The following is a 13,541-nucleotide window of genomic DNA, read 5'->3' as shown; positions in this document are numbered from 1 at the left end:
TTTGTTACAATAATAATTAATACAATATAGACATGTGTTTAATTATATGGTATGTTAGGCCTCTTAAATGTTTGGACTTATAAAAAAAACTGTAAATACCCCAATTTAAGTATATTTAAGTACAACAGTACAATTCTAACAATTACATCTAAATCCATATAATTGCAGTGTATTGACCTACATTTACAAAGAAATTCAGATTGTCTGTCATTTCATTTAAACATACAACAAACACAAGTATAGTCATTTAATTGTTTTATTTTTTATGTTTGTGATGCAGTTAAGTGTTTTCAATTATTTTAAAGATTCACACTAGCACCTTTTTACCTGGTCCCTAAGAAAAGTATCAGTGTCCTGCAAAGTATTGTTGGAAAATTCACACTATGTGCACGGTGCACCTCACCACACAAGTAGGGCTTCAGACTTATAATCAGTGCTTTTACCTCAGGCCTCTTTTCAACTGATCCTTACCCTGAAACCATTAATGAAACTTTATCTATAAACACTTTAACAATGAGAATAAACTATTGGTTTAAAATATCTTATACTACCAGGGTTTACCAAACAGATAAAATGTATTAATTAATACTAGGGATGCACCGAATCCAGATTTTTTAGGTTCGGCCGAATCCACCGTTTAAGATTCGGCCGAATCCGAAACCGAATACCGAATCCCACTCGCATCCTTATTCCAACACAGTAAAACACATTGATGAAGTAAAAAACGTCCACAGCAGTGTATTTTTCATTTTATTTAATTTTAACTGTACATTATGCCAGGATGACAAGTTGGAAAAACTATTTTGACAATTACCATAAGCCTATGCATAATGAAAGCGATGCGTTGCGACACGCTCGTTTTTCCAATAAGCAAGCAGCTCCGCGCTGAAAACTATATTTAACTTTGAGTGAGAAGCTCCGCTCGTCAATGTCAGTCTTCACACGGCCGTCCAATTACAGTGGAGGAGGGGCGGGACATTACCACAGCAACCAACCGGCTCACAGCTGAAGCATCACACCTACCAAGTGCTCGGCTGAAAAACAGCTGGCATTTGGGGTCCTCAAGGCGTTTTCAGCGGTGTTTAAAAGTTTTGGGTGTGTCCAGCTGACCGAAAGAAAAAGCTCATCTCCACGTCAGCACCCGATGTGTGTAATCAACGGCTGCGTGACGTCGACCAGCGTAGCGTAAGCCTAGGGTTCGGTTCGGTGGAAAAAAAATCTAGGATTCGGCCGAACCCGAACCCCGCCAAAAAGCCCAGTATTCGGCCGAATCCGAAACCGAATCCTGGATTCGGTGCATCCCTAATTAATACATTTCGAAAACCTATTTAATCAAGTCCAATGTGTCAAATGTTTTGTCTGCACTAAACATCTTAAACAGCCTGCAAAAAAATCATAGTTTTTAAATATGATTTTAAATATGTACTCATTATGAATATCTTTTGTGGCACATAAAGTGCATAAATTTGCCATAAGAAATATTTACAGTTTTTTAAGTGCAACTGTGTTATTCTGTGGGTCAGTGTTAAATCACGCCTGCTTCACCTGTGTCATTCTGTGGGTCAGTTTTAATCATGCCTGCTTAACATGTATCATTCTGTGGCTCAGTTTTAAATCATGCCTGCGCTTCACCTGTATCGAACTGTGGGTTCGTGCTAGAAGTCATTTTCAATGGAAAAACATTGTGCTCAGTACATTACATCAGATCAATAGGCGGAGAGCAGGCGGTCTTTTGTGGCTGCCAGTTGTAAACAGCCTCTAAGATGCCGAACTTTGCCACTCATACATTTCCTAATTTTATACAATAGCAAACACGTTACTACGAAACCATTATCACCCAATAAACAGTGTGTCTTTTTTTGTTAGATGGTCGTTTTTATTTCCCCTGCCCTGTAACTTTTAATGACAGACCATAAAAACTGACAGCCTGTCTTTACACTGATGGAAACAGCAGTGAAGGATAAAGGTAAAATATATGAAAAAGTATGCATTTTGTTTCAAAACAAAGCATGACCACATGTTACAGTGCACAAAAACACAATCAAACCATCAAAACATACCAGTTTACCACCCCTTTAATGCTTTTTATGACCCTAGGAAAAGACAATGGGCTCAGTCTCACCTCACTCCAGTCTATGCGTTTACGAGTCTTGTGATATAGTTATTGTGCTTGACGACCAAATACCGCTCATCTCTCATCTACATGAGTCTTTAGGTGCCTTTTCAGCACCACTGCTGAAACGAGAAAGGCTTCTCACCTGTATGAACTGTTTTACGGTACGAAAATCTGTACCTTTTGCCTATTCTTTCTATTTAGGGTAGGCAAGGACAGTCAAATCTAACAATTACTTCCCTAAGTATACCAATCCCACATTATAATAAGGTAGAATTCGACAGATTAGATTATACTCACATAATTGTCAGAAGACTTCCCCGTGGTTAATTATTTGAGCTAAGTTCACACAAGCACACTTCTTCTTGTCTTTTATAAAATTTATTAATACAATTTAGCTAGTTGCGATTACAAGTTTTGCCGAATTAAAAGAAAAAGAAAAGAAACGAAAATACCAAATTAGCTAAAAGTAATAAAACAAAAATACAAAGTCTAAAAAGTATTAAGTCTAGAGCACACAAGATATCAGGCTGTCAGACAACGGAGATGCTGGATGTTGCCCTTCCAGATCTGCCTAAGTTCTGAACCAGCATCAATTTATAGGCACGGTCTCGGGTCCGAATTCCAGGAATCACATTTAGGGCCTCATGGCACGCCTTTGATCCTTACGTCTACTGGGAAAGTCCCCTAATATCTTAAATATATGACGAAGTCTCTTTGTCGTTCTTCTCCGAACTTCTCTGCGCTTTCTCCCAAGAAGACAGGTCTTTAAATCATGCTTTAAACTATAATATATCCCTTAAGCTTTGTTCTACTGTGAATCTTTATGTGAGTATTAAGTCTTCCCTGACTAATAAAGCGTTTATTACAATGAGGGCAGGTAAAAGGCTTCTCACCTGTGTGACTCCTCATGTGAAACTGGCAGTTTTGGATGAAAGTCTTCCCACAATGGGAGCATGCGTGAGGCCTGTCACCAGTGTGAATCTTTAGGTAATACCTTAGGTACCCTTTTCTTGAGAAAGTTTTAGCACAAAGATGGCATGCTAAAACATTTTTGGCTTTAGTACTTTCATGAGGGGAATTCTCATCAGTTTGTGGTCCTGATGTTCATCCTTTATTTCATTGTGTTCTTGATCTTCCTCTTTCACTTCCAAGTCTGAAATAAACATAATAACATTTTTTAAAAATGTCAAATGAGAAAGCAAATTCCAATTTAATATCACAATGCAAAAAAAGAAAATCTAATTCGGACATATCATCATATTTAAATTTATATTATCATCATATTACATTAATTTTATCCAAATTACCTAAATAAATTACCTAAATTACCTAATTTACCTAAAGAAGTTACCTAAATTACCTAAAGAAGTGCACTAAAATACACTTTATTTAAGTACACTCAGTAAACTAATACATTAAAAGTATGCTTGAGTTTAGCATTATTTTAAAAAAGTGTAATTAAACATATATTTATTACTAGTGTACCTCCAGTACACTTTTTAGAAATACATTAAAAGTATGCTTGAGTTTAGCATACTTTTAAAAAGTGTAATTAAGCATATATTTATTACCAACATACTTCTAGTATATATATTTTTAAATACATTAAAAACTATTTAACATATTTTAGTGCATCTTTAAATCAGTACGTTGGGAATACAAATGTATTAAAAAACATATTACTTGAATTTTAAGTATTTATTTAACACATTAAATACTACTTTTATTTGACCGGGGAGTGCATTATGAGGTATACTTTTATCAGATCTGTGAGCTATAAAGGAGCACATATGTGATAGATGACTGCCTGATTTATTTTAATGAATCATTTAAAGGGTCATAAAATATCGATACGCGTCGGGTGGTTCTTCGCCTCTACGTCGTGCATTAAAATCCTTTAATACATGGCTAGCCGTGGATTATCCCTTACATAATAAAGGGGAAATCTAACGGAGTAAAGGTTATGAAAATAATCGTTAGTTCCAGCCCTAGTTTGAAATAGGTAAATTCGAAGTAATGTTTTAGTATTGCAGTTATCCACAAGGAGTTACAAACATGATTTTATTAGTGTACGATACACTGAAAAAAAATGATTCATTGAATTTAATAAAAAATTTTAAGGTAAGCAGTTGCAATCCATTTATTTAAAGCAACACTATGTAGTTTCCATGTAAAAATGACTTACAGCTCCCCCCTGTGGTTGAAAAGCGCAACAGTGCCTGGTATCAGACACTCTTCTGCAGGCAGGGGGAGGGGCGGGGCTGTTTCTCCTACCCTCCACCGCCACTTTCAGAGTGTACTTGTAGCAGCTAGGAGCCTGCTCAGGTTGCAGCAACAGTACAGTTTATCCAGTTAAAAGTTGTTCTATCACTGAAATAATTTTAGAGACATTATTTAAAGGTAAAAAAAACTACATAGTGTTGCTTTAAGGTACATTTAAACAAAAAAGATTAGTAATGTTTAATGTAAATAAAATATAAAACTTTTGTTTAAATGTAGCTTAAATAAATTGATTGCAACCACTTACCTTAAACAAATGTATTAAATTCTTAAATTCATTATTATGTTCATCTTCCATATTATTTCCAGCTAAAATAAAAGTCTGCATTAGGGACATTTGACCATTTCTGTCGTTTAAAATGAGCAGAGCGTCTACACAATGCAGCTGTACGCATAACACATTCATGACATTTAATGATGATCTGTTGGCGCTATATCTTCTAATATCCTATTTAGTTTCAAAAGCATTTCACCCTTTCCACGTAGCTCCAATTTTGCTTCAAGCATCAAAAATGTTGTTGTCATGACATAAATGCTACCCCTCTAAAATATAACGTTTGCACTTTAGTTTTTTTTTAAAGCTAAACCACTGGTCAGAGCCTGACTCCACCCACTGGCAATATTTGAAAAATGCAAGAAAAGTGGGCAGATCCCAACAGAGATAGAGGGGACGAACTAAGTGTGTGGTGAGATCGTAACAAGGGCGTGGTGATCTTGAACCTGCTTACGTCACGAGTCATTTTTTGGACCCAACATCCAATAGGAAAATTCAACTGCAGTAGCCAGCGTTCAACCTGAAGAGGGCAGCACTCAGACGTTTTTACACCATATATTATAGTATTGAAACACTTTATATCCAAATGTCAAACAACTTACTAAAATCAATGAACAGCACTAATAAAGCCCCATTCTTACAGATCATTAACTAAAAAAAGTTACTCTTTAAATATTAGCATAGCCAGACAAGTTAGATTATAAAAATGATCAGTAGTTGTAATAATAGTAATCTACCATAGCTATTGTATTCTTTATAGATTGGGTCACTTAATTTTCCACTTAAAATGCACCAGATTGCAGCATTTACTCTTAAAATATGCAAAATTCTCTTACGGGGGCCATGCACAAAATTCTCTAGGAAAAATTGATGTTGAATGGTTTTTACCCAGGTTGATGTCAGAACTAAAGTATGGCTGCGGTTGGTTAGTTGGACATTAAATACCCACTCACCGATTCTCAGGAAAGCTTTGAGAATTGGAGACGGGTATTCTGTACTGTCATATTTCAACTGTAACCGTTTAACTTAAAAATGTACTATAAAATCTCCAAAAAAAAAAGCTTTTATACAACAAGCACACAAGATTGTAATGAGATGTGGCTGGATTTTTTATTTTATACAAAAATATATACAACACAAAGGGAAATGTAATTATTCTACATAAGTTAACACAGTATAATTTATTGATCTAATTTATTTCTCTTAACTTGACAGGGATAACAAGCTTTTAAAATGACCTGTCTTATATAATTGTTAGTACATTGATCATTTAAAAAAAAAATCTCCAATGTATAAAGCTGGAACAACTGAACTAACTTTAGCATAATAATAATAATAATGTTTAATTTATATAGCCTTTCCCAAGCTCAAGGACGCTTCACAAGATACAGAATTTCAAAAAAGATAGACATAATACAGATTCATATTGGTCGGACATTTGCCCAGGACGAGAGTCTCATGCAGCTGCATGAGAGAATAAAAGAAGACAGGCCTATACATATATGAAGCACAAAATAATCCGTTCAAGTGATAGAACTCTACATAGATCACAATACATAAACCACAGACTCCACATTGCAAATAGCGTAAGTGCTTCTTATACTGATAGTGTAGGTTGAATAGGTCAGGTGGGTCTTAAACAGTGATTTAAATTCAGACAAGGAAGCAATGACTCTAAGTGAAAAAGGGAGAGAGTTCCATCATGTCGGAGCAATGACAGAAAATGATCCGTCACCGATAGAGGATAGACGGTAGCGGGGAATACATAGAAGTTCAGCATTTGAAGACCAAAGTGATCAGCTTGGCAATATGTGGCAAATGAAAAAAAAACACGTTTTGGAGGGGCTTCGAATATAAGCGTCAAAGAACAGTGAGGGGTCGAGTATGATACCAACATTTCTCACAGTAGCAGAGGCAAAAATCATAGTAGCATCCAGGTCAATACTAAAGTCCACAGAGCTGTTTTTTGTTAGAGATGGAGGACCAGTTATCAGAATATCAGTTTTACCCAAATTCAGGCTAAGAAAGTTTGAGTGTAGCCACAGTTTTAACTCATTAACACAAGAAGAGAGTAAAGATTTTACATGTTCAGAGTCTGGTTGACAGGCAGTATAACTGAATATCATCTGCATAACAGTGATATCTAAAGCCATGTTGACGAATGATGTTAACCAGCGGCTGAATATCTAGGATGAATAATAGTGGACCAAGTACAGAGCCCTGAGGAACACCTTGTTTAAGTAAGACAGTAGGAGATTTGAAATTATGTAATGAAATGTGAAATTGCCTGCCCGTGAGATAAGAAGAAAACCAGGATGATGCAGGGCCTGATACGCCAATCTCTGCTAAGTGGGAAAGTAATATCTTGTGGCAGACAGTATCAAAGACAAAGCTAAATGACATGTTAATAAAGTGAGCGATAGGGGCAGAGATGGCCAATTCTTTCAATTCTTAGTTATTGTGCTTAATGACCAAATACCTCTCATCTCTCATCTACATGAGTCTTTAGGTGCCTTTTTAGCAACCATGATGAAACAAACTTCTTATTACACAGCTAAGAGCTTCTTGTTGTTTAAAGCTCTTATCACACTGATGGCACTTAAAAGGTTTCTCTCCAGTGTGAATTCGTATGTGATTCTCTAGATGTGTTTTAGAAGAGAAACTCTTTTCACAATGAGAGCAGGTGTAATGCTTGTCTCTAGTGTGGCGTCTCACGTGAGTATTAAAGTCTCTCTTCTGTGAAAAACTCTGTCCACACTGAGGGCACGATAAAGACACTGACTGAATGTGACTTATCATATGCTTCTGAAGATGTCCTTTACTTGTGCAAGTCTCTTCACATTGAGGGCAAGAGAAAGACTTTGTCTGAATGTGCCTTATCATATGCTTCTTAAGATGTCCTTTACATGTGTAACTCTTTTCACATTGAGGGCAAGAGAAATGCTCTGTCTGAGTGTGAGTGATTATATGCTTCTTAAGATATGCTTTACATGTGAAAGTCTTTTCACATTGAGGGCAAGAGAAAGAATTTGACTGATTGTGCCTTATCATATGCTTCTTAAGATATCCGTTACATGTGAAAGTCTTTTCACATTGAGGGCAGACGTACGACCTTTCATTAGTGTGCGTCTTTATGTGACTATTAAGTCTTGCTTTAAAAATGAAACTTTTATCACACTGAGGGCAGGCAAAAGGCCTCTCACCTGTGTGAATCATCATGTGATACCGAAGTTGACATTTTAGGATGAAAGTCTTCTCACATTGGGAGCAAGCGTGAGGCCTTTCACCATTGTGAATCCTTATGTGAAGCATTAGTTGCCCTTTTAGTGAGAAAGTCTTACCACAAAGATGGCATGCAAAAACATTTTTGGCTTCATCCCTTTCTTGAGGGGATTTCTCATCAGTTTCTGAGAAGCTGTCAGTCATATAATTGTGGTCCTGATCTTCATCCTTCATTTCGTTGTGATCTTGATCTTCCTTTTTTACTTCCACCAAGTCTGAAATAAACGTAGCAACATGTATAAAATTGTCAAATGAGAAAGAAAATTCCAATTTAATATCAGAATGCAAAAAAAGAAACTCGGTCATATTCAGTACGACGTCATCGGAGAGAGAGAGTCAAGATTTGGAGTACGAAATAAAAAAGAGGATAGAGTTATTACAAGATTAAGGAATGGTCATACTGGTCTAAACAGTTCTCTATATGTTATTGGAAAGCATATAAACGGAAGGTGTGAATATTGTGGAGAAAAAGAAACAGTGGATCATGTTTTATTCTATTGCAAGAAGTATGTTTTAGAGAGAGAAGAGTTAAAAAATGCTGTAAGGCAAAATGGAGAACAAGACATTAGTAATATTTTGGTAAAGTCTCCTGGGGACAAGAGTTGGGATCTCCTATTAAAATATTTAGGAAAAACAAGATTAATTAATAGAGTCTGAGGAATTAAAAAGAATGATGTGTAATTATAGTATGTATATTATTATTATTGGTTTTTTTTTTTTCTCTAAAACAGTTAATGTTAGTATAGATCTTTAGTCCACACTCCAGATCAGTGGGTGGCGGTAAATGCACCCGAAAGTTGTTTGCCAACCGCCAATAAAATCAAGAGAAGAAGAAGAAGAAGAAGAAGGAGAGAGAGAGACGCTAGCCGTTTCCCAATGTCAAGGAAGGATCCTCGGAAGCTAGAATTTCGAGGATGCTACGTCATCGACGTCCGTCGAAGGACTGTTCCAATGTCGAGGATCCTCGAAATTTCAGCCAAGGACTGAGTCCTCCGTTCGACAAATATCCCATATACAGGAAAGGATGCAAATTTGTATCCTTCGCGCTCTTCACGCGCTGAAATCACCCACAATCCTCTGCGCGCAGCACCGAAAGCACACCTTTCAATCACGTAATGACGTAATGACGTGCACTTGCTAGCCTGTTCCATTTAACGTGTTCTCCGAATGCTTAAAAGGAGCCTCGCCTCGCCTCTGAAGGAAGTGACTTGTAAGGACTAGTCCTGCCAAGGAAGTATCCTTGACATTGAGAAACGGCTGCTGAGAGTAGTGATGGGAGAAACGAAGCTTTTCGAAGCTTCGAATCAATTGAACCAATTGCTTTGAAAATTGATTCAGTTTTTCGAAGCAGTTCGAAACACCACACACGCTGGCGACCCCCGCGGGTCAAAATAGTGTAAAGCAGATATGGCCAAACATTTTACACTTTTGTTTTTACAAAATAATAGCAAGATTTGTATTAAAATATGTTTAAAAAATTATTTAACTTAATTTAGACATAGTTAAAAGTGTATTATGTGTTTTTAGTTTTATTTAGGGCAAACAAATGATTAAAACTAACTACCCTTTTAATTATGCACATTTTTGTCATTAAATCTGTCCATAAACAATAAATAGACAAAATGGCAGTGTTATTGAGAAGGATAAATGTTTTATGAACTTTTATAATAAAACTGGCCCGAGTTCACCGAAACATATTAGACACTGGTCATGTGATCAACTCCCCCTAGTGGTGAATTGTCGGATTTTCGAAACGTTTCGAAACAGTTATGACGTAATGAAGCCTCGTTTGCTAAAATCACGTGACTTGGGCCAGTTTGAAACAAGCTCCGAACCACTGATTCGAAACAAAAGATTCGTAAATGTTTCGAAGCCTCATGAAGCAGTGCTTCGAAAACGACCATCACTAGCTGAGAGAGAGACGAGGAGTCGCAAGTTTGGAGCTCCGTTGAGATTATCAGCTAAATCCTATTTTTTCACTATCTTAATACTATCTATATAATATAACTTATTAGTTTATCTTAGGAATACTTTACCGTGACGATTACTGAATTGTATTACTAAGGGATTTGATTTAACACCCAGTGTTAGCATATAGCCCGCTAGCATATAGCCCGCTAGCATAACCAGCCGGTGCCGGCTAAATCTAGCATTTCTTACCGTCTGTTTACTTAAACCTTCCTTCGTTGGCGATCTAATGGCGGATTCATGCGATGTATGCTTTTCTGATCTGTCCACACCAGATCGGGAAGCTGTGAATGAGCTGATACCCGGTGTTGTGTGAAATTCTGTCCCCGTGAAAAACTGTCCCAATGGGCGGGGCATACATGCATATTCATAGGTTCGCTCCGCTTTGGAACCAGCGATTGGATTGCAAATTCTTGTGTGTTTTCTAGCTCTTTTTTTTATTTATATAAGGTAATAACGCCGAATGATCATATGCCTTGTTCATATGTACAATTGTTTACATTATGCTTTGTATGTGCGTTTTGTAAGAACACTTTTTCATGGCTAAACAATATCGGTTTTGCTACATTTATAATGCTAAACACTACAGCACGAATCGAGCACATATTTCTCCTCGTTGTTTTTGTTGTATCTTGTCCATAGTTAATGTTTTGTTTTGTATTGTATTTTGCTGCATTTATTGCATGCACTGCAATAAAACTCAAATCCCTGCTGAAAAAACAATAGAGACCATTACGCAATCTGTAATGGTTTTTAAAGTTTTAATGGTTAAGGGTTTGTAATGGTTTTGTAATGGAAACCCTTATAATTTCTGTAATGGTTTCTATTGTTTTTTTTTCGGCAGGGATATGGCTAACTGCATCTATAAATAAAAAATAAAAAAAATTAAATGTTCTCTGCAGTTATTTTGTTTCCGTTTTGAGTTGGACTTTATAGAGCCCCAACGAAAAGAGCATTGCAATCATTCAAAGGACATGATGCATGATTACTCCATTAAAGCAGGATCCCTGTAAATAAAAATGGCCTAAAAAATTTTTAAAGGTTATTTACAGTTGTGTTCAAAATTATTCAACCCCAACTGAAATTGATTGTTTTGGCCGGTTTGACATTGATTTTGATCATTCAGTCATCCTGCTTACAATTACATCAAAGAGGCATGTGTAGGTCAGACAAATATAACATAACATTTATAATGAAATAACCACAAATGTCTTTTCTGTGCTCACATCATTATCAGTTTTATTCAACCCCCAAGTGACATTCAATCTTAGTACTTAGTACAACATCCTTTTACAGTTAAAACAGCTTTTAAACGTGAAGCATAGTTTGACACAAGTGTCTTGCAGCGATCTTCGGGTATCTTCGCCCATTCATCATGGGCAAAAGCCTCCAGTTCAGTCACATTCTTAGGCTTGCGCACTGCAACTGCTTTCTTTAAGTCCCACCAGAGGTTCTCAATCGGATTTAAGTCTGGTGACTGCGATGGCCACTTCAAAATGTTCCAGCCTTTTTTCTGCAACCATGCTCTAGTGGATTTGGAGGTATGCTTGGGATCCTTGTCCTGTTGAAAGGTCCAACGTCTCCCAAGCCTCAGGTTTGTGACGGACTGCAACACATTGTCATCCAATATCTCCTGGTACTGAAGAGAATTCATGGTACCTTGCACACGCTGAAGTTTCCCTGTACCTGCAGAAGCAAAACAGCCCCAAAGCATGATTGACCCCCCACCATGCTTCACAGTAGGCAAGGTGTTCTTTTCTTCATAGGCCTTGTTTTTCCTCCTCCAAACATAGCGTGTATCCATGGGCCCAAACAGTTCTAATTTTCCACAGAACACTATCCCAAAACTTCTGTGGTTTGTCCACATGACTTTTGGCATACTGCAGTCGACTCTTCTTATTCTTTGGAGACAGCAAGGGGGTGCGCCTGGGAGTTCTGGCATGGAGGCCTTCAGTACGCAGGGTGCGCCATATTGTCTGAGCAGAAACTTCAGTACCCACATCTGACAAATCTTTTCTCAGTTCCTCAGCAGTCACACGGGGACTTTTTTCCACTCTACGCTTCAGATAGCGCACAGCAGTCGCAGTTAGCATCTTTTTTCTGCCACGACCAGGAAGAGTTTCAACAGTGCCCTTTGCCTTGAATTTGCGAATGATGCTTCCTATGGTGTCTCTTGGTATGTTTAACATCTTCGCAATCTTCTTATAGCCATTGCCCTTCCTGTGAAGATTAATCACCTCTTCTCTTGTCTTCCTGGACCATTCTTTTGACTTCACCATGTTTGTAACCACACCAGTAAATGTTTAAAAGGAGTTGAGTATCACAGTCATTTTAAAGCTGCCTAATTGGTGCTTATTAGGCTTTATTGCTGTTCCCTGACATCCATAGGTGTTTTCAATACCTGATTGAAAACACTTCAATGAACCTCTGTTCTTCAGAGTGGTAGTTCTTTAAGGGGTTGAATAATTGTGTCAATGAAGAATTCACAAAAGAAACATTTACTACTATATTACAAAACCAATTGATGTCATTTTAGTTGCATATGGGTCTTTAAGAAGTCATTGTAGGATTTCATTCTGAATACAATTACAAATGTACACTAAATTCCCTAAAACCCTTAACAGCATTGGGGGGTTGAATAATTTTGAACACAACTGTACCTAATTGCAAGACCAACATTGTTCAGACCAGCTTAAATATGTTAATGAGTGTTTTCCTGTGTTACTAAAAGGCAAAAATGGAAGAGAGACCAAAATATAAAAACAACATTTTAATTTTCTTCCCGAATGAGGTAATGACATGTTTTTAAACAGAGTGATAAAGAGAAGATGAGAATGAAAAGAAACTGACCATGAGTGTCAAGTGGTTGTTCTCATTATTTAACCCAATCAGGATATCATACTTCCCTGGATCCAGCTGCAGTACAGATGCAAAGAATATTGTAACAAGAGTTTATTTCACTAATATCCATTATGAAATCCTGAATTTTTAAAAGCCTTTTCATTTAACTGACAATGCACTTGCAGAGGTTCAATGGCTGAAAGGAGTTTTCAGTAAGTAATGTCAGACTTACCAGATAATGCATTGAAAAGTTTTATTCACCCTCTATCCCAACAAAGGATTGATTTACACATAGAAAGCAATTGATAAAAAAAACAAGTGCAATGTTTAGATGTATAAATATGAATGGGTTGCATCACCTAACTTACCTCACTTTTAACACTTTCCCCAAGTGTAAGGCATTTAACATCACGTAAATACTCTGTGTGGGTCGATTTACGTGCAGATTATGCCACATTTTTATCTGGCCCATATTACAATACATACAGATTGCACTACACACTGTAAAAAATTCCCCTGTAAAAAAACGGTATTATGCTGGAAGCTGTGGTTGCCAGCATTGCACTGTTAATTTACAGTGGGATACTGTTATTAGAAAAAACAGCATGATACTGTTTTGTTACCTACAGCAGTCACCTGTTATTTTAACAGCATGGTACTGTTTTTGTTATCTACAGAATACAGCTGTTATTTAATAGCATGATACTGTTTTTGTTATCCACAGCATAAAACTGTTATTTAGCATCATATACCTGTTAATTTACAGTACATATTAGTCAC

General features: G+C 36.9%; 3 protein-coding genes and 1 long non-coding RNA gene across 4 annotated transcripts in view; all 4 read right to left on the bottom strand.

Moving 5' to 3' along the window:
- The window catches only part of LOC129452315 (uncharacterized), a 62,930-nt gene that overhangs the window by 9,566 nt on the left and 39,823 nt on the right, over positions 1–13,541 (bottom strand). The window lies entirely within an intron of this gene.
- Positions 1–13,541, bottom strand: part of LOC141353071 (uncharacterized) — a 121,954-nt gene that overhangs the window by 73,755 nt on the left and 34,658 nt on the right. The window lies entirely within an intron of this gene.
- The window catches only part of LOC129452326 (uncharacterized), a 30,398-nt gene that overhangs the window by 4,124 nt on the left and 12,733 nt on the right, over positions 1–13,541 (bottom strand). The gene's annotated exons all lie outside the window — the stretch shown is intronic.
- Positions 5,820–10,226, bottom strand: LOC141353079 (uncharacterized). Its single transcript, XM_073859511.1, has 2 exons — positions 10,113–10,226; positions 5,820–8,167 (listed from the first exon to the last, which is right to left on the bottom strand). The coding sequence occupies exon 2, from the start codon at positions 8,124–8,126 to the stop codon at positions 7,188–7,190; it is 939 nt and encodes a 312-aa protein (XP_073715612.1). The 5' UTR covers positions 8,127–8,167; positions 10,113–10,226; the 3' UTR covers positions 5,820–7,187.

Source organism: Misgurnus anguillicaudatus, chromosome 21 (genome assembly GCF_027580225.2).
Source record: "Misgurnus anguillicaudatus chromosome 21, ASM2758022v2, whole genome shotgun sequence".
NCBI classification, from domain to species: domain Eukaryota; kingdom Metazoa; phylum Chordata; class Actinopteri; order Cypriniformes; family Cobitidae; genus Misgurnus; species Misgurnus anguillicaudatus.
The sequence above is the reverse complement of the archived record's forward strand: the minus strand, read 5'-3'. Positions and strand labels throughout refer to the sequence as shown.

Coding starts and splice junctions, on each gene's coding strand:
- LOC141353079 (XM_073859511.1), bottom strand. CDS start 8,126: ATGAAGGATGAAGATCAGGACCACAATTATATGACTGACAGCTTCTCA.